The sequence below is a fragment of the Mandrillus leucophaeus genome, unplaced genomic scaffold (genome assembly GCF_000951045.1).
Source record: "Mandrillus leucophaeus isolate KB7577 unplaced genomic scaffold, Mleu.le_1.0 Scaffold669, whole genome shotgun sequence".
In the NCBI taxonomy this organism is placed as follows: Eukaryota; Metazoa; Chordata; class Mammalia; order Primates; family Cercopithecidae; genus Mandrillus; species Mandrillus leucophaeus.
In genome coordinates this window covers 164,929-186,263 of record NW_012107241.1, presented here as the reverse complement: position 1 = coordinate 186,263, position 21,335 = coordinate 164,929, and the positions used below count along the sequence as shown (strand labels likewise).

The following is a 21,335-nucleotide window of genomic DNA, read 5'->3' as shown; positions in this document are numbered from 1 at the left end:
AAAAAAAAAAGAAAATAAAAGAAGGAAGGAGGAAGAGAAGGAAGGCTGAAGGAGGAGTACATGTTCAGGAAGAAGCACAGAACACCCAATCCCCAAAAAGTAACCGAGAGAATGAAAAAGACGCAGGCCCTCTTTTTTAAGAGATAGGGTCTTACTCTGTCTCCCAGGCTGGAGTGCAGCTGTGCAATCATAGCTCATTGCAGCCTCAAACTCCTGGGCTTAGACGATCCTCCTACCTCAGCCTCCCGAGTAGCTGTGACTACAGTACATGCCACCACTCCTGGATAACTTTCAATTTTTTGCAGACACAGGGTCTCACTACGTTGCCCAGGCTGGTCTTGAACTCCTGGGCTCAAGCAACCCTCCTGCCTAAGCCTCCCAAAGTGTGAGAATATAGACACGAAGCACAAAGGTCCTTCTTGATGCACACTTGTTGAAGCCCAAGAGATCCCCGTGCAACCTTTTACTAAACTTTTATTTGAACTACATCGGTGAATTTTTGGCTCCTTACAACCAAGAAAACTTGGTCTAAGGTACAGGTAAACGGTCTGATGATTTTCAAATGGGTGTGTGTCTTGCCTTTTCAATTACACTACAAGTTTCTTAAAATGTCAGGGTCGAAATTTCTTCCTTCCTTTGGAGGCACATCACAGTGCCCAGAACTAATTATTCACTCAATCAGTGTTCTCTGGACTCTGATAAGTGCAGGCCCAGCTGGGTGCTGGGAAGGAAGTGTGAGTGGAATGGAATTCCTGTCCTCGTGGAGCTCACAGTCTAACACTAATGGCAATCCACACAGCATGGTGGACAGAGCACAGGTTTACAACTCTAAGATCCGGGTTTCAGTGCTTACTAAAGACATGGCTCTTGGCAAAGTTCCTTAACTTATACGAAACTCAGTTTTATCTGAAAAATGAAGATAAATCCACCTCTTCGAGTCATTCTAAAGACTCTGGCGAAGGTAGGTAAAGTGCGTACACTATACTGTATGAGCCATACACAACCAATAAATAGCAGTAGCTATACAAGCTTTACTAACAAGATGTACAGAGTGGACAGAATAATTAACTCTTTCAAAACAGGGTGGTGGGTGAGCCTCCGAAGGCTTCGGAGAGAAAGCAGAATAAAGAGAGTGAGCAGCCAAGCACACCCCACCTCTGCCTTCCCCGTCAGGAGCAAATGAACGTTCTCTAAGGTAAGGACCCCCGTCTGACTGCCCGGCGTCCTGCACACAGCGCACCTGAGTCGGCTCTTGTTGCGAGCCACGCGGGTGAGCGTGTAGCGGTTGATTGTGTAGAAGTAGTCATGGTAGGGCACGTCGTGGGTGAGGACTTCGGCATCTATCACGTAACATTCACTCTCCTGGCTCGCCTTGTACATGGTCTGTGGGCAGGAAAGGTCCATTGGACAAGACTGAAGAGGAGCAAGAAGCTTGGAAAAGCACCTTCTCCCGCCTCCCCCAGCCCAGCCCACCCCACGACTTCTGAACAGGAGAACTGGAATCAATGGAATCAGCAGCATCTAAACAAGCAAGATGCCACCACTGCTTTGGGGCAAAATGACACTCGCGCCCTGAAACTCCTTCCTGACATCTGCCCTGAATCCTTCAAGACAGAACACGGGAATTTCCAGCCCGCTCTTCTGTGCTCTGCTCACCTGTGTCTCCCTGACAGTGGCGGTTTTGGGAGCCAGAGGGTTGGTAAGGGTGATGGTGTAAAGAATCACTCGGCTCTGGTTTCCGTTCTCCTCCTTTTTCCATGGATGGAAGATGATATCTAAGGGTAGAGGAGAGCCCTGGAATGAGGAAGGGAGGGCAGAGCCCCCCTCCCCAATCCGAGTTTCCCGTCCAAGTGACCTTCTGGACTGTGCTCACTACTGCCTGGCCCCCAAAAGGAAGCCAATGGGAGCCCGAGGGCCGGGCGGAGGGTGGGAAGAGGAGGAGTCGTCGAAGCAGAAAGAGGCTCATTGTAGCATTGTCAAAATTCTACACAAGGCTCCAGAATGCTGATTGTTCCTGGGGCTGGGACAGGAGGTCTTGGGGCCACCTACGGGGGTGCTGGCAACACTGGCGTTACTGTGGCGAGGACCTAGGGTCCCTTGGGAACAAGTCCTCTCCTCTAAGCCATAACCTCCCCGTGCCCTCAGCATGCCCTCTCCTCTTGGCACACAGGATCGCTGATGCCCAAATGCTTTGTAACAGCTGGATGCTTACAGGTCCCTGCTGTGGGAAGAGTTTGGGGGAAGGGGAGGAGGCAGAAGCACAGAGGGTCAAAGCATGAACCCCCAGATCCCAGATGTGAGGCCCAGCCTAGCTCCTTCTTAGCTGCGTGAGGTCAGGCAAGCACTAACAGTTTGAGTTCCAGCAGCCTCATCGGTGTCCACACACGGGGTAGCTATGAGGTCTGAATGAGACAACGTCACAAGCATGGCATAGAGTGGGTGCTGCCAGCGATGGAGAGCCGCTGTGCTTTGCTAGACGGTGAGCCCTGTGAGGGCAGGGACAGGGCAGGTCTTACGGGCTGGCATCGAGTGCCTGGTGTGCAGTGGGCAAGGGTGAAGCTGCAGTGCTGGTGAAAAGGGAGGGCAACAGGGCCTGAGGGAGCTCCCACACCACAGAAGGCTGGAGAGAGGGTGCCTGGGCCCTCAGGTGGCCGAGGGAAGGAGGGTGTGTGGGAAGAGGAACAAGGAAGGGAAGGAAGCAAACGTAGAGAAGGAAGAAGCGAGGACGAAGAGGGAGGAATGGGGGGTACAGTCCCAGCAGAACGGACCAGAGAAGCGCCGCTGCTCCATGAAGTCCCGCTGGAAGGGTGAGTTGGTGAAGAGAAGGTCATAGAGCTTGTCCACGCTGAAGTTGAAGACTTCATTCACGTACTGCCGGCCACTCAGGTCCTCATAGAAGGCCTGGACCTCCCCTGCACAGAAGAGAGGATCAGGAAGTAGACAGTGACAGCGGAGGGGCAGGGGGCCCCAGGGACATCCTCCAACTTATGTCTCTGGCTAACATGGGCACAGCCACCAAGGGTATGGAGAGACTACAGAGCAGGATAGCTGAGCTCATGGGCACGGTTTAAGACTTTGCTTTCAGTCTCTTTCCTTTGCTGGGATGCACACCATTTCCTTTAGTTGATGCTCTGCCCATTCCTTCTCTACAAGGTGTTTGGGAATGTACGATTTGCTTTTACACTTTCAAACCTCCCTAATTCAGTTGATCTTAGACTAAAATTCAAATAAATGACTACTTCTTGAAGTTGCCTAAACCCAAAGAATGGGGTTTTGAGAGTCTGTAAGTCAACTCCAATCAACAACAAATTGTAGTTGTAACCCATGGCATAGGTGTGTTTGAGGGAACGTAGACTAATCTGGAAGTATCAGTGTACAGAACTGCTGCTAAGGCTGGGGCTGGCCCAATAGCTATGACCCCTAACTACACTTCTGTAAGGCAGCCTATTTCTACCATGAAGTCAAAACCTACTCCCCCTTTTAAACTTAGGATTACAGCTTCATCATACAGCAAAATAAGAATTCAAACCAGAATGAGAGGCACACAGAGCAAGGTGTGGGAGGGCTCCAAAAGTGGAGCTTCCTTCAGTCTCAGGGATGCAGAGCCCTCCCGGCACATCAATGGTCCATATACAGAAGATCATCAGCCAGGGAATTTCACCTGTAATCTGAATTTTCCAGCTGCTACAGGAGAATGCATCTGAGGATACAGGTGAGCTGCTAAAGCCTCAGTGCTCCACCTGAGTCCTTGGGACCCCTCAGTCCCTAATTACTGCACCTGCGTGGGTGGGTATGTGATCTCAGGAGGAGGCTGACCTTTCTGGCACCCCTAAGACCCTGAGGAAACCAGAGAACTCTGAAGTACCCTGTAGGGTCAAGTCCTATGACTGCACAGATGGGTACTGCACAAGCGCAGCACAGGGGGTATTCACACCGTTGTTTATGCGAACGGTACCCCGGAACTAGGCAGTACCCAACCCATGCAGTCATTTGTGCTGACCCTGGACTCTACATGGGGGTGGTCCAACCAAAGGTTAGAAAACCACTGCAGGTGGCCCCTAGGAGAGGTGTCCACAGATTCACAAGGGAGCACTGTGTTCATACGCTCACTAGTCATAACAGACCTCTCATTCAATGGAGGAAATCCATCAATTGATTTCTTGAATGCTGAGAATTTGGCTTCTCTCCATGGAAGGTAAGAAGCAGCATGTGCCCAAGGGAGGACCTAGAAGCTAATCCTACGCAGGCATGAAGTTAGAAGCTACCTGCTTACAAAAACTAGAGAAACAAGGGAGTCTCCAAACGCTATTTGACTCAGCAACACCTTTTCTTCTAGCTGGGCCTAAACATCCCATGCTACAAAACTTGCATTAACAAGTTTTGCAACTATCTTGAGGACATTTCTGTGAAAATCTAATTATTTCCAGGGAGCAGCTGACTGGCGCCTTCCTTGTGGCTTATACACATTGCCTAGCCTTGCATGTCTTTGAGGGTAGGGGCCACAAGGCAAGCCAATGTCAACAGGGGGTAAATTTAGTGACAAGACTAAATGACAGAACAAAGCATTATCTATGAGAGGCTCCTACAGCAAATAACTGAAAACAGGGATGTAGACTAATAACACAGGTACCTTTTGTTAAGGAAGCTCTGCTCCCATCTTTCCACCAGGAGCCTAGTAACTCCAGTCCCCACATAGAGATCTCCTTTTAGCCTTCAAAATAGAGAAAGGGCCACTCCAGACCCGTTTTCAAATGCCCACCTTCATCATGTGTGTCGGAAGAGTCACTGAGCTCAGTGGGGATGTCCTCATTGTCATTGAAGTCCAGTGAAGGGGAGTTCACAGGAGCGATCATCTCAATCTTCTCCCCCATGATGTTGTCAATGGCGAGCTCCTTCTCCAGGGACCCGTCTCCCTCCAGCGCCTCCTCCTCCAGGGGCAGCCCATCAAACTGCAGCCAAGACAGAGGAGTCACCCACCAGGGAAACCTGGTCTGGATCTACTCTCCGAAAGGAGATTAGGAATCCGGCCTTGGCAGCTCTCATACTCCCAGCTCAGCTGCTCAGGAGCGAAGTCAGAGTCAGGCTCCAAAGCCCTTCCCCGGAGCTGCCACAGAGGATGGGCAAACACCATACAAGGACTACTGACTGCACTTCTCACGCTCGCCATTCCAACAGCACAACAAGCTGGTCCCCACAGGGTCAGGCCCCTTCCTGCAGCCGCACCTGCACCATCCTGCAACAGGGGCAGCCTGCCTCCAGGTGGTACCTGTTTATCCTAAGAAGCTCGAAAGGCTTCATAAGCATTTTTAAAAATCTCATTCTCTCCTTAGCCCTGGAAGGGAATTGATACAACTCTTTACATTTTAAAGATAACCTCAGAGATGGAAAATAAAGACCAGGCATCCAATGAATAACGTTTTCATTCTAAGGGCAGGTGGTCTGACTCACAGCCTACTGAAATACAAGGTTCCCTTTGGAGGGAGTCCTTTCCTGAAGAACCCTACCTGTTCTTCTGCCTGCCAGCACACGCCCTGACCCTCTTTCCTCAACAAGGTTCTACCTCCTCTATAACAGAGTCCCAGAGGACAGAGGTCCTCTTACACATTTTTATGGCTTCCACAAAGTCTACCACAGTGGAGAAACAAGCCACAATACGTATACTCAATAAATATCAACCAAATGAGTGGATAAACAATTAATTGTTCTACAGTTCTATATTCATGCATGACTTTGACGTCAGATCAAGGCAGTGAAAAAACACCTGGGATTGTCCTCTACCAGAAGGGCTGATCAGCAGCAGTCCAGCAAAAGCAACGCCCACACAGCTGACTTGAAATGGTTTTCGTCTGCTCAGAAGTCAAACCCAATCTTGTACCCCTGGCACCCAGCCCCAGCTCTGGACCCCGGGCTACGCCACTAGAATACAGAGAGCCCATCTGCTCCAGAACGCCTCCTTCAGGAAACTGACCACAATGTAACCAATCTCCTCTCTACCTGCTCCCCAGATTGGGTTCCCAGTGAACTATGCTAGGAAATGCTGGCCAGAGGACTGGGGGTAGAAGCCAAAGGCTGACTGCCCATACCGAGACGGGGGCCTCACTGCTCCCTGTGGATGTCAGTGTGCTGTTGGTGATGGATTTCTTGGGCAGCTGTGGACTGGCATCTGGCTTGGTCTCTATGCTGCTCTTGGATGAGCTGTCATTCACTTCATTCTCTTCCACAGGGATCTCTTCACAGTATCTGAGAGAAGACACCAGTGAGTCCACGTTAACCTCAGTGGTTCAAGACGGTCAATTATTCTAAGAATCTCAGACCTTTCAATTCATCCAAATCTATGAGATTTCCTGCTTCTTCACTTTGTATATGATCTTCCTCTAACCAAAAATCCCCCGCTTACCCCACTGCTCTCCTGAAATCTCCTTCACATCCCACCCCACCCTTCCCTGCCCCCCATGTAAAATTTCTGGCTGCGAACTCACCTTTTCTAGGCAGCCTCCTTAGAGTTATCCCTACCTCAATGAAAGGATTATTTGTCTTAAGCTATTTTTTCCCGTGGGTGCCCATTCCATTTTAAGCCTCTGAATCAAATATCTGGGTTCTGAGCATGCATTTCATTTCCCAAACAGTGACTAAGACAGGACTCTGGACACGAGCGCTCCTTCAGTGGCATTACCAAATTCTGGATGATAACTAGAAAACTTCCCTGCATTACACACCTAGAAAGAAAACCTCCTTGAGATGAAGGTGGGTGCCCGTCTAGGAACACTTCAGGCATGCTGCCGTTGCCTCCTCTGAGAGAGCAATCATCACCCTATCATCATCATCCTCATCTGACCTGTACTTAACAAATCCAGATGCTTGATAACTCTCTGGAAATCATTATGTGCATTTTAGAGATAACCAAATAGGTATTCATAGAGGTTAGGCGACAAGACTATTCTTTCGACTGAGCCCAGACCTAAGCACAATAGACATTCAATGCTCTTTTCTTGCTTTCTTCCCTGTATGCCTCTGGCACCACCACCAAGCCTGCAGCTAGCTACCCTTCCACTCTCAAGCATGCTTTGTGCCAGTCTACGGGCACATCTTCCCGTCTTCCTTAACCTATCGACAGCATTGACACAGTGACAACACCTTCTGCTTCACTTCCTTCCCTTGGCTCCCAGGACAGGAAACCTTCCTAGGGCCTGCATGTGCTTTCAAGCTCTCTTCAGTTGCTTCTTCCCCTCGTTGAGTGCTCCCAGGCAGTCCTTGAACTTCTTTTTATGTTCACCGAGTCACTTGAAATTTCAGCTAATCTCATGACTATCCATCAATAATTGCTGCGTTTATGGTCTCAGCCCAGGCTTCCCTGTGACCTTCACACTCCATACCTAAATGCCCACTTGACATCTCCATTTGGCTAACAGGCATCTCAATCTCAACTTGCCTAAAACTGCCCTCCTGATCTTCCCCCTGAAACCTGCTCTGCCTACAGTACTGTCCATCTCCGTCTGGAACAAGGCCATCTTTCTAGGCAGTAAAACCAAAAAAGTCTAAAAGCCACCTTTGGTTCTTTTCTGTTCCATCAACATATCCTTCAAAATCTATTCAGGAACTAAATACTTATTGCCATTTCTCCTCCAAACCACCACCATCCCTCATTTAACTACCTAAATTACTCAACGGCCTCTTAACGGGTTTCCCTGCCTCTGCCCTGGTTCCCCTTCAATGTATTCTCAGTGCTGAGGCCAGAGTGATCCTGCTGGAATGCAGAGTGATCCTGCTGGAATGTTAAATCAGAACTTAGCAATTACTTAGGCCAAACTTTCCCACCCTACTTTTAGTAAAAGCCAACCATAAAGTTGGCCAGGCCCTTGGGCTCTGCCCCCTCGAGCTCCCTGACCTGTGACCACTTTCCCTCGTTCATTCCCTGGTTCATTCCAGGGCTGCACAGGCATGCGTGCTGTTCCCTCTGCCTGGCAGGTTCTTCCTGCAGGCATTTGCATGGCTGCTCTGGGCAGCCGCCCTCGGCCTCACTCACCCCATTGTGTTGAAGTCGTCATCAGGGGGCACGTAGTCCTCGTCATCACTGGTCAGGCCCAGTTCGTTCCCATAGCACTGGTGAACAAAGTGCCAGAGCTCCTTGGGACACAGAGGCTTCAGGGGAGAAAAGGAATGACTGAGCCTTCCTCCTCAGGTCCCCCACTCTGCACAGAGGCACTGAGCCTGGCTGGTTCCCCTGGAGAGGAGGAGAAACTCCTCTCTCCTTAGCTGAACGAGAGGCCAGCAACCACCCCCGTCTGCCTTGGGGGTCTCAGCAGGACACCAGTCTGCTGCCTAGGAATGTGGACTTCAACAAAACCAGGAACTGGCCTTTTGGTGCCCGATCCCTCAACAGAGGTTTGTAGAACGTGACCAACTGGCTCCCAGAGGATGGTAACTGTCTCACCTTTTGCTCTTATGGAAAAGGTCCAGCACTGAGTGGCATAAACCCATGTGACTCTGGGGCCAAGGCGATCCCAGAGCTTCTGATTAGCACTCTGAATGAATGCCCAGAGGTCCACTGACCCAGTGCCCCACCACACTGCACAGAAATCTCCTCTTATATTAACTGTGGCCTTGCAGACCCTACTGGATCACTTCCAAGAATGAGGTTCAACCTCAAAGGTGGCCCATTCCATAGCTGGACAGTTCCTTTGGGTAGAGTCTTATGTTCCCACAGTTTTAGGAACCTTACAGGTCATCTCACCTAACCTCGTGACACCCAACCTGAGGTGGAATCTGTTTGCCTGCAGTTCTAAGCGTTAGTTCCAGTGTTTTCTTATTTCACTGGGTGCCTATGTGTCCTCCCAAAAAACACTGCCCTAAGAAAAGTTTGTTCTCATTGGGTTCAGAGTCTCCAAAGAGAAGCAACGGGATGTCAAAGAACTAAGATCAGAGGCAGAGACCATGAATGAGTCTCAGACTGGGAGGAAGGGGAGAAGGTGGCAGGGATAAGTGTGTGGAAGACAGGACAAGGGCATGAAGAAAAACAGAAGCAATCATTATCTTAAAAAAAAAAATCCCATTTCAAAAACATTTGCACCAATAGACTTCCTAAAGAATTTGAGAGCTCCCAAGCCCACGGTTTCAGGTATGGTTTAAGAAGCAGGCAGGTGGCAGAGTATATTGAGCTAGGATTCCAGCTTTCTGACTAAAGTGCTTGGAATGGCAGAATTGGGGCCTGCCTCTAGGCCGGCGGGGTTGGGGGTGGCAGCTCTCTACGCTGGCCCTCATAGTGCCTGAGGGAGGTATCACCTCCTTCTCTCCTGGACTTCCCCCTCCTATCTCTGACCTTCATGCGCAGCATTCACCCTGCCTGGGACACGTCTGCCTCTCTGCCAAACCATGTCCTGCCCTGCTCCACTCTTTGCCTGCTCTCTGCAGCCTTCCCTGACCAATGCCACCCGGCTTGCCTTGGCCAACCACGATCAGGACAAGCACAGTTAGCAGACCCTCTTCAGCAGGCCCAAGTCCTACGATTATTTGTGAGGGCATTTGCGAAGCATAGGAATGACCCCGTGTCTTATTTAAAAACGACAGCAGCTGTGAGCTGAAAACTCAAACCTGCCAGTGGAGACTAAAACACGTGGTCATTTTACCATTACTGATGGCGAGTGAAGGCAGAGGACCGCAGCTCAAATAAGTTATCAGGAGTGATACCAGGGGTACAGACTCTCAGAATAGAGGAAACTCCAAATAATAAATCCACGCAATTTTCTTACACAGCCTTTTGCTTGGGCCAGAATCAAGGCCAATATATGTATATATTTAAATACACACATGTCAATCATATATACACACACACACACACACACACACACACACACATACATAAATACACACACATAAAAATTAATCCTGGGGGAAACATTATGTGTGCGTGTGGGTGTGTGTGCATTTTCTCCTATATTTCTTTCTCTGGCTTGGAGACAGTTTCTCAACATCCAGCTGCATCTGAGTGGGACCTTTTATTTTTTTTAATTGAAACAGGTCTTGCTCTGTCATCCAGGCTGGAATGCAGTGGTGCAATCACAGCTCACTGCATGAAGGGGTGCCTTCTACTGTGTCTCTTCATAGTTTCATTTAAACACTCAACTAGTCAATTCGTGGTGGCTGTGTTAACTACATTTTTTGTACTTCATGTTGTGGCAGCTGGGGCCTTGCTGACTGGGGAGGGACCCATCAGGGTTAGCTAACTCCTAGAGAGAGGAAATAACTCATCCAGGAGTGGGCCTTTCACACGCAGCCAGCCCATCCAAGGCTCATATTCCCACCCTCCCCATTATCTATTATAGCGTCCGAGCTTCCAGGCAACTTGAGGCACCTGCAGCCTGCTGAAATAATTCAAACTAGCCAATCCTAGACCTGCTTGGCCTGCTTGCCCTGCCTCCCCGGCTCCTTCCTGCAAAACTACACTAAAGGCTCTGCCCACTTCTTCCCCTTTCCCGTTCTATCTCCTGACCAACCCTGGGGCTTCCCTGGTGGCCCTCATCCTGCTGTGCCTCCTATTTCTGGGGGTCTGTGAATTTAAGGACTTCTTTCTTCATGGCTGCATGCATTACCATAACTGATTAGAGAAAATCCTGGGACATTTCAAAGCAGTGGAACTGAAGTGCCTGAAGATAATGAGTGCCTTACTCCTGGAGGTGTTGAGGCCATTCATGGGAGATGACATGTGACTTTCAGGACTCAGGTCAACACTATCAATAGGAGAATACTATCAGTGGGGGATTCCCAAAACCCTGAGGAGACACGGGCTTCTCTAGAGATATCCAGTCCCACAGTAAAAGCAAACTCGGCAGTACTTACCTTTTCAAGGAGAGCATTTTGCCAGAGCCGGAACATCATCATATACGTCCTATCCCGGGCCCCAAACGAAGTGAAGAAGTGCTAGATTGGAAAAGAAAATAACAATCAATATCTGTTGAATTACAATATAATTAAGAGAGACATGGTCCTCCTTCCTTTCAGAAAAGATACTGACTTCATCCTCAAACACTAATGACTCTCGGTTACCTGTGATCACGCACATCCGCTTCAGAGGTGGGGTCAGCACAGCAGAGGCCTGGGTACCTGGTACTATTAAGTTCCCAGTGTGACAAAGTCCTTCCATTCTTACCCACACTTTCCTCAGTGCTTTTCTCCCTGTTTTGAAATTCTCATCTCCATAAGAAATGTCCCTCACCTACCTACTGGAACCGGGTAAGCGGTGAGCTATGAACTAGCCTAAATGGAAGGACACGACAAACCCACAACCTACTGATCCGCTGACCTATTTCATTCATTCAACCAATATTTGAATATCAGTATGTATTACGCACTAATCTACATGTGTGAGGGACAAGAAACAACACAGAAAGATCCCGCTCTTATGGAGTTTACCCATTAAACAGACAGAAAGAAAGTAATGAAGATTTTACTGACCAACCACAAGGTGGTCCACAAATGCTATTTCATTTAAACCACACAAAAAGGCTTAGATAATAAACAAAGCTAACAACTAATAAAGGGTAACAGGCTGGTGGAGGTTAGGCAACTTGTATAATCAAGAAGCTGGTTAGTGTCCAAAACATAGGTTGAACCGGGCAGGGCACTGTGGCTCACGCCTGTAATCCCAGCACTTTGGGAGGCTGAGGTGGATGGATCACCTGAGGTCAGGAGTTCGAGATCAGCCTGGCCAACATGGTGAAACCCGGCCTCTACTTAAAATACAAAAATTAGTCAGGTGTGGTGGTGGGCGCCTGTAATCCCAGCTATTCAGGAGGCTGAGGCACAAGAATCGCTTGAACCCAGAAGGCGGAGGTTGTAGTGAGCCAAGATAGCGCTACTGCACTCCAGCCTGGGTGACAGAGCGAGACTGTGCCTCAAAAAACAACGAGAGGCCATGGTGAAGGGAAGATGGAGACAATACTGGAGCAGCAGCGGCGCTATCGTGAGGAGAAGGAACGGCTCATGGACATCATGGCCAAAGAGATGCTCACTAAGAAGTTCGTGCTCTGGGACCAGATCAATTCTGATCACTGCACTCGGGCCATGCAAGATAGGTATACAGAGGTCAGTGGGAACCTGAGGGATTTGTATGATAAGGATGGATTACGAAAGGAAGAGCTCAATGACATTTCAGGACCCAGTGAGTTTGCTGATTTCTATAACAGACTCAAGCAAATAAAGGAATTCCACCAGAAGCACCCGAATGAGATCTATGTGCCAATGTCAGTGGAATCTGAGGAGCTCCTGAAGGCTTGAGAGAATCCAAGTGAACAGGCACAAAACTAGGTGGAGTTCACAGATGAAGAGGGATATGGTCATTACCTCGATCTCCATGACTGTTACCTCAAGTACATTAACCTGAAGGCATCTGAGAAGCTGGATTATATCACACACCTGTCCATCTTAGACCAATTATTTGACATTCCTAAAGACAGGAAGAACGCAGAGCGTTAAGAGATACCTAGAGATGCTGCTTGAGTACCTTCAGGATTACACAGAGTGAAGCCTCTCCAAGATCAGAATAAACTTTCTGGGAAGATTCAGGCTGAATTTGAGAAGAAATGGGAGAATGGGATCTTTCCTGGATGGCCGAAAGAGACAAGCAGTGCCCGGACGCACGCTGGAGCCCATCTTGACCTCTCTGCACTCTCCTCCTGGGAGGACTTGCCCTCTCTGGGTGTGGACAGATTGAAATCTGCTCTCTTAGATTTGGGACTGAAATGTGGCAGGACCCCAGAAGAGTGAGCCCAGAGACTATTCAGCACCAAAGGAAAGTCCCTGGAGTCACTTGAAAACTCTTTGTTTGCCAAAAATCTCAAGTCAAAGGGCACCAAGTGAGACACTGAGAGGAACAAAGACATTGCTTTTCTAGAAGCCCAGATCTACAAAGATCTATGAATACGGAGAGATTCTCGGGGAACAGCGACATCTCACTCATGAAAATGTACAATGCAAGCAAGAAAGGACAGGAGAAGAGCAAGAAGAAGAGGGAGAAGAGCAAGAAGAAGAGGAAGAAGAGCAAATCAGTGAGAGTGAGAGTGAAGATGAAGAGAACGAGATCATTTACAAACCCAGAAAACCTGCCACTTGGCTGGGATGGCAAATTCATTCCTTACTGGCCGTATAAGCTTCATGGCCTAAATACCAACTACGACTGTGAGAACTGTGGAAACTACACCTGCCGAGGACCCAAAGCTTCCAGCGGCCCTTTGCTGAATGGCGTCAGGCTCATGGTATGAGGTGTTTGGGCATCCCTAACACTGCTCACTTTGCTAAGGTGACACAGATTGAAGAGGCTGCTTCCCTGTGGGCCAAACGGAAACTGCAGAAGGCGTCAGAACGATGGCAGCCTGACACTGAGGAAGAATATGAAGACTCAAGTGGGAATGTTGGGAATAAAAAGACATATGAGGGCCTGAAAAGACAAGGACTCCTCTAGTGTTCAGGGATGTAGCTCAGCTTTAGGACTAGCCTAGGCTTCCCTGAGATCTGCTTGTTCTATTTCTCCCAACCAAATCCTCTTAAAGACCTTTTGCTACGTAGTTTCATGGTCTAGCATGCATCTTATAGAAACAAAGCATGCTGGCAGATTGCAGGTTTGAGATGTGTTTTATCTGTTTTATATTTAAAAAGATTCTGCCAGAAAATAAAACCAGACCTCGTTCTGAAGCCCAGGGTTATGGACCAACTCAGTGCTTCAGGTCTTAATGCCTCCATACCTCTTTCTGATCAACTTTAGAAGTAGCTGAGATGTAATGGGCACCTGTTATGCTACACATCATGTTATGTAAATCTGACCTGAGCTCTTTCCCCACCCTCCTTCATTGCTGCTTCCCTGAATGAGTATTACCCCAGGATGAGGTCTGCCATCAGCTTAGTTAGCCATTGATGCAAACACTAGGGAAAGACTAGGAGGATGAGCCAGGACTGCTATGAAGGACTAAGTGTGGCACCAAGGTTTGCCTTTTGTATTTGCATAAAGAAAGGAGTTGGAGCTGGGTGCAGTGGCTTGGGCCTGTAGTCCCAGCTACTTGGGAGGCTGAGGCAGGAGGGTTGCTTGAGACCAGCCTAGGTAACATAGTGAGAGCCTGTCTCATTAAAAAAAAAGAAAAGAAAAAAGAGAAAAAAGGCATGGTGGCATGCACTGTAGTCCCAGCTACTCAGGAGGCTGAGGCTAGAGGATCTTTGAGCCTAGGAGTTTGAGACCAGCCTAGGCGATACAGTGAGGCCCCATCTCAAAACAAAAAGGAGTTGGGCTATTTGGAATTGGCCTGCAGCCCAACATACAATGGAACTAGGACCAACAGTCACTTCACCTGCTTGCTGGGTCAGAATGAGAGACTTTGATAGGTCTGTCTACTTGTTTCTTCTACAAGATCCCTATTTGACTGTAAAAGTAGCTAATATTCACATATTCTCCAAGCCCAGGTAGCCATGGTAGAGTTGGGTAGAGTTGAGCAGCTGCCCCAGGATCCAAACCTAGCGTCTGAAATGGAAAGAACTAGGGCAGCCCAGGAAGGCCCTGATCTGCCTTATAAGCACCGTCATCTGAAAGTCAGGCCTGCTGCAGGACAGGACCCCCAGAGGCCCCATTTGCTTCTCAACACTCAGGCCTTCAATTGTTTTTTAATAAATCTACTTTAAAAACCAAACAAACAAATATAGGTCAAACCAAACACTATCTGACCCCAAAGTCTCCTGGCTCTTGCCACCAAACTGCCTGAGTCCAAACTGTAAACTCGGCCTTCAGCAGAAACCCAGTCTACCCCTAGCCTTGGACTTCTTCATCTTCGGGCTCTAGTGAAAAGTTTGCTCTGTCCTGAATTTTAGCTGACATATTCTCCCCATACTGATAAGGACAATCCATTTTCTACCTGACGCCCCATCCTCTCGAGAGACAATCAGCTAAGCTCATACATAATGACGACTACTGAACATTTGCATACTGCTTCACAATTTAGTGTTTTCAGATATGTGATATTATTTCAAGACTGTGTTAAATAGGTATTGCTGGCTCCATTTTGCAGGTGAAAAAACTTAGGCTCAAACATACTACACAACACGCTAACAGTCGAGGGACTCAAATTCAGGTATTCTGACTCCAGGTCCAATGTCTGGCCACTCCATCCTCCCCCTGCTCAGCCTCCCCCAGCCTCTCCATCCAGGAGGTGGTTCCTGGAATCTGCAGCACCCTTAGCACCACCACCTCTCATCCCAATCCTATTGGCCTCCATATTCATGCAATTCAAGAAAGGGCAGAAATACAAGAGTAGGGGGTACAAGGGAGGATTAGAAAGGCCAGAGTAAGACTCCACTTACCTTTTCTGAATCAGTGCAAACTTGGATGGCATTGGGAATGAGGCGAGCTGTTTTTTCTTTAGTCATGGAACAGATGTCTTTCAAACGGACTGTCAGCTGGCATCCAAGAGGACAGAGAATGGGTAACAAGCAAAGGGGGGCATTAGTAAGTCAGGTAAACGGTGTTCAGGGGGCGCCAGTGTAGACAGGGACAGTCAGATCACATATTTATAACCCTGAAAGAGGCCACATTGGTGATCATCTGGTTTACCCCTTTATTTCACAGTGGGCAGACAGCAAAGTGGGGACTGAGCCTTGTCTACAGCCATGAGTATCTTGATTCTTGGGCAAGGAGCTTTCTAATTTCTCCACAGTCTGCTAAATGTGCAGAGGTCCTGCCATTATTTGCCACTTACAGAAACACAGAATACTGGTGCAGGATGTGACCATAAGAAATCATCTAGTTAGGTCACGCATGGTGGCTCATGTCTGTACACCCAGCACTTTGGGAGGCTGAGGCGGGTGGATCACCTGAGGTCAGGAGTTCAAGACCAGCCTGATCAACATGGAGAAACCCTGTCTCTACTTAAAAAATACAAAATTAGCTGGGTGTAGTGGTGCATGCCTGTAATCCCACCTACTCGGGAGGCTGAGGCAGGAGAATTGCTTGAACTCAGGGGCTGGGGGATAGAGGTTGCGGGGAGCCAAGATCCCGCCATTGCACTCCAGCCTGGGCAACAAGAGTGAAACTGTATCTAAAACAAACAAACAAACAAACAAATATCTAGTTAATCTTTCTCTTCCTTAGTGTATGGGATGAGGAAACAGAGGCAAAGAAAGGACTAGCCTAAAATCACGCTGCTAATTAGTTGCAGAACCCAGAAACTGTGCAAGCCGGTTCTTCAGAGTCCCAAGGCCAAAGCCCTTTCTACTTGACTATACCTCCTCCTGCAGTCACTCATGCCAAATATTTGCCTGCATTTGACAAAAGCAAATGCTCCCAGTCCTCTCTTCCACACCCAAAGGGGAGAGAGGAAGGGGAAAACACGGCAGAGGAGACCTTATTATTGGGACTTAGAATTGAGTATCTTTCAAGACTCAGGCATGCTTTTGTTAATTACGCAAAGGCTTGGGAAGAGCATGAAGTCAGCAAAAGGAAGAAAGCGAGGGCAGCTTGCTCAGCCACAGCCAAGGAGATGGCTCAGGGGAGCATGCCCCAGGTCTTTACCAGAGTTTCCCAGCGGAAGATGTTGCTGTAGAAGCAGATCCAATTTTCAGAGAGGTAGAGTCGGCCCTGAAGGAGAATGTCTCTTTGGAGTGCACATGAGTAATCTGTGGTAGGAGCGGAGATAGGGGAGCTCAGAGGCAGGAAGCATTTTCAGCAAACCACTGCAGAGTAGGCATATCATCCCTCCCACGAGCACTGGGGGAGCCCAACGCCCACCATGGACAAGGGGTGCCAGGCACTTGAACTAGCAGCCAAGGAAGTCCCTACCATCTCATGACGAGGAGCATAAAGGTGGCGTGACGTGCAACTGCCTAGAGGCAGATAAATGAATGTGATGGCAAAGTGGGCCAAGGAAGCTAGAGGTGGGAAAGACCAACAAAATTCAACTAACTTCCCTCCCCCATCCACAACTATGCTAACCCCTTCTGCCACCGGGCCATCTGCAGAGATAAAAGTGCCAGTGACTCACTCCAGATTGGGCTCTCGAGGCTGCCATAAGCCTGGTACTCAGCCTCGAGCCCTGACAGCTGGGTCTAGGGCTCTGGACAGCCTCTCTCCCTGTTCCCTTGCTTACTTGGGTTGGCTTGAGGGCTCTAGACAGAAGCACCCTGAGTGCTACGCCGGGGGCTCCCCAGACTTCCTCCCCAGCCCCTCCCAGGTCACCCAACTCACCAACAATGAGGCGCTCCGTGTCTGGAAGCTGCTTAAAGAGCTTTCTGAAGTCTTCATTTCTCTGCTTGTAGGTGGGGCTTAACACCTGCGTGACAATGGCCAAGGTTAGCACACGCACCCCGGTTCTGTGGGGTTAGCAAGGAAGGGCAAGAGGAGGAGCACTTGCTTGCGTGTTTAAAAAGCAAAGATGAGGCTCTGCCCTCCTATAGACCCTAGGAGGCCAGGCTGAGGAACGGGGCTCGGTGTGGAGAAACACAGTGGGGAGAATCTGGTGCTGGGAAACACTTTGCAGCCAGGGCCTCCACCAATGAGAAAATGCCAGACACAGCAAAGGGGGGCTCTCATTATATCCCGATAAGAGAAAGGAAGGAGGGACACCTCCAGGGTGCTTCCTGGGATCCACCATGCCAGCTACTGCTGTTCTGCCTTCTGCCAACACCACCTTGACAGTGAAGCAGGGACCCAAGAAGGCTGCCCAGCCCCCCATGATGTTGCCCAGAGCACCTCTCAGAAGAAGGTGCTGTCATGACTATCAGAGTGAGCACTTGGCTGTGTGGAAAAGACATGATTTTCTAAGAAATCACATAAAACATAAAACCAGTACTGCAATAAGCACACAGGTAGAGAACTAAAAACACAACTGGCACAGGAGAGGCATCCAATTCCCCTCTCCATCCTTGCATTATCTAATCCAATCCTTACGGCATCGAGGAAGAGACCAGGGCCAGAGAGAAGCCCCCTGCCCCAGCTCCTCAGCTGGTCAGTGTCAGATCTCATGACCCCTGGTCCTGTGCTCACCTCCCTCCCAGCAACACGGCTGCCTCGAAGAGGCTCATGCCCAGAAACTGCCTTAGCAAATCCTCCTTGGAAATCCCATGAGTCAGCTGAATACACAGAAATCCTGCCCTTTGAGGGCTTATAATCTTGTTTGTTTGTTTATTGGTTTGTTTAGACAGTCTCGCTCTGTCACCCAGGCTGGAGTGCAGTGGTATGATCTTGGCTCACTGCAACCTCTGCCTCCTGGGTTCAAGCCATTCTCCTGCCTCAGTCTCCTAAGTAGCTGCGACTACAGGTATGCGCCACCTCATCTGGCTAATTTTTGTATTTTTACTAGAGACAAGGTTTCAACATATTGGCCAGGCTGGTCTCAAACTCCTGACCTCAAGTGATCCACGCACCTCAGCCTCCCAAAGTGCTGAGATTACAGGAGTGAGCCACCGCACCCGACCCGAGGGCTTACAATCTTACATTTAAAAAATAAAGAATAAAAAAGAAACTAAAAAGAAAATATGTGCCCATAGAGGAGGAGCACCAGGGATGACAGATGAAAGCAAGTGCACAACCCGGGACAAGCCACGCACAGTCACAGGGAGACACCCGCACTCCACCTGCGATGCGCTGACCACCTACTCGGAGACAGCGCTGCTGACCCTCAGCCTAGGGTGTAGCCTATGGCTACAAAACAAAACAAAACCTTAGAAAACAACATTCCTCTGGCCCATGGATTAGTTTCAAACTGGTACTGAGATATGGAAAATCTAGATGGCCCCCTTGCCTCTTAGAACAGAGTCCACACACTGAAAACCCCAGCGTGACCACCTGATCGCCAGTGAGCTCTCATTATGCCTAACTGACCTTCTCGAGCTGCTGTGCGGCTCACATGGGGTTATTATCACATGCCAAGCACAGCCATAAGCCCTGTGCGTGGGTCATTGCATCAGACCCCAGATTATTTTTATTCTCCCATTTTGCACTTGAGGAAATTGAGAAACAGTAAAGTTAAGCAACTTGGGAGTGGAATACGAGCGAGGCAGTCTGACTGAGTGCTGTCTGAGACCCCGCTCTGTGCTGCCTCTGGAGGGTACCTGCTCCTGGTCCCCCTGCCAAGAGGAAGCAGAACGGCTTCCCCAAAAGAGCGCACTCCCTTGAGAATGAGATGTTCACCTGCTTTGGGGCCCCCACTAGCCTTCCAAGCCCTCTATTGGGTCTTCGTATTTACAAAGTTCCAGTGTCAGCCTGAGGAGCAGCCGACCAGGAGACCCCAAACACACTTCAGGTGAAACTGGATGTCAGACCTCCAACCCCCTGAAGCCCCAAGTCTTCCTATTTCTAATTTTCTGTTCTGGTGCCTTTTCCCCCTTGATTCTCGTATATCCAGGGACAGCTGAGGTATCCACAGAAGTGGAGGTACAGGGCATTTGACCACAGTCTCCAACCCGCAGACAAATTCAGGGGGCCCCTACTTTCCTTAAAACAAAGCTGTAGCAGCAGCAGGGAGAGGGGAGGGTGAATCCAGCCCTGGCCTGCTAAGTCAATCAGTCTGGAGACTCCTTTATCCAACCAACACATGCCTATTCCACAGGGCTGTTGTGTGGATGGCAGGCACACCAGGTGGGCATGCTGGGCCTGCCACCACGCAGCCTCTCGAAGCTGGAGACCCCAGCCCTCTCCCTTCTGCAACCCCAAAGGTGGGACCTGGCTCACCTAGTTCAATTTAAAATGGTCAAATTATTTTGGTTCCAAGATTGTCAAATCTGGGGCCTTCGGGTAGGAGAGCCAAGTGGCATGACAAGGGTGCAGAACTACCACAGAGACTAGAGAAACTGGGTCACACACTCACGGCTGGGATTTCCTCAGATCCGTGCCAGCAATGGTGTTCGGCGGCAGCAGGTGCATGGCCAAGCTGCTTCAGGTACCACTGCAGCAGCTGGCTCTCCTGCTCCAGCAGGAGACTCCAGAGGACCCCCGACTCCGTCAGCGATTCCATTGCCCAGCACGGCTGCCCCTCCCAACGACGCCTGGCTCCCTTAGCACTGACTCCCGACTGTCCCCACACAATGAAAACAGTTGGTCTCCCCTGGCTTGACTGTGGATGGGTGGCCTCTGGTTTCTTGGCAGAGGGCCTGTGTGACTCTGACAGGTGTCCTTTCTGCTCCTAGAGCTACGTGCCCAGCGTGAAGCCTCACAAGTGAGAGGAGGTGGTCGGTGCGGTTCTCAGGGCAAGCTGGCTGGCCAGTCTCCCATGGCGGGCTCTGCTTTGTCCTTCTTGGCTGGTCCACGGGCGGAGAGTAGCCCAGAGGTGGTGTGGTCATGCACCTCCCCCTGGTCAGTGCAGACAGTCACCCAAGGGTCCAGAGGATGCAGATGGCACAGCAGGTGCCCAGGGCCAGCTGGAGGTCTGGGAGGCAGGCCCCTGGGTAGACAAGCAGACTCTGCAGGACAGCGATGATCCACAGCCGGGTCCAGGGTCTAGCCCCGCCAATCACTCACACGCAGCAGCGTGACTCATAGTTGGTCTGAAACTCCAGTAAAGGAACCAAATGCGCAGCTCCCCAGTCCTGGTCTGTCTCATAGAGTGGCACGTTTAATCAACCTCTACCCTGGGCGGGCACTGGGCTATGACTCACAGCCCTCACCCAGGCAGAGCAGCCACCACTGGCTGCAGCAACAGGGCCTGCTCTCACCTCCAGCCCAACACACACTCCCTTCCTCAGCCCCTGCTCTGCTCGCCTGACCAGCAAACAGCTTCTTTGTTAGAGTCACCCGTGGCAGAGAGGGAGGGAAGGAGGGAGGCAGAGCGGGTGGGCGGGCAGAGCAGGGCCCTATACATGCTTCAAGTTACAGGATCTGGGTGATGGTCCCGGCCAACGTCCTCCAGTAACCCCCAGCTGAGCCTGGCCTCCCCAGCAGATGTTTCCTGCAATGGAAAGTTGCTGGCCAGGGCTCCACATGGAGGCGTGGAGTAGGGAGGGGAGGCAGCAGGGCACCGCTGTTAGGATGAAATCTGAAATGTGAGACTCAAGTCGCCAGGGACTTCCTGGAGACACTCTCACACCTCACCAACCCATCCATCCACCAACTTCCCCATAGCAGCAGTAGCAGCCTGGGGATTTTGCTGACCCAGTTTCAGACATGCTGGTGGCGGAGAAGCTGACATCAACAGCTTCGGGATCTGTCTGAGGCACCCTCTTCCTTCCCATGGACCCTGCACAACCTCCAGCATTAGCAAGAGGGGGATCAAGCCCAAAAACATTGTCAGATCTTAAGGGCAAAGTAGCAATACTAAAAGCACAGATTTTGGTGCTCAAAGCAGCAAAATCGAGGGGAATGAAAGCCAGGCCAA

At 49.9% G+C, this 21,335-nt stretch overlaps 1 protein-coding gene and 1 pseudogene across 2 annotated transcripts in view; one reads left to right on the top strand and one right to left on the bottom strand.

Annotated features, from left to right (window-relative positions):
• Positions 1–21,335, bottom strand: part of GRAMD1B (GRAM domain containing 1B) — a 71,237-nt gene that overhangs the window by 12,497 nt on the left and 37,405 nt on the right. Inside the window, exons 14-24 of the mRNA XM_012001698.1 lie at positions 18,011–18,096; positions 17,213–17,337; positions 16,541–16,644; positions 15,334–15,429; positions 10,834–10,914; positions 8,024–8,139; positions 6,084–6,240; positions 4,760–4,949; positions 2,769–2,912; positions 1,657–1,775; positions 1,241–1,383 (exon numbers count right to left, since the gene is read on the bottom strand). Of these exons, the coding sequence (XP_011857088.1) occupies positions 1,241–1,383; positions 1,657–1,775; positions 2,769–2,912; positions 4,760–4,949; positions 6,084–6,240; positions 8,024–8,139; positions 10,834–10,914; positions 15,334–15,429; positions 16,541–16,644; positions 17,213–17,337; positions 18,011–18,096 (1,361 nt within the window). The remainder of the gene's footprint in view (positions 1–1,240; positions 1,384–1,656; positions 1,776–2,768; positions 2,913–4,759; positions 4,950–6,083; positions 6,241–8,023; positions 8,140–10,833; positions 10,915–15,333; positions 15,430–16,540; positions 16,645–17,212; positions 17,338–18,010; positions 18,097–21,335) is intronic.
• LOC105554965 lies at positions 11,923–14,255 on the top strand (annotated as a pseudogene). Its single transcript, XR_001008412.1, has one exon. The product of XR_001008412.1 is annotated as a splicing factor 3A subunit 3 pseudogene (transcript).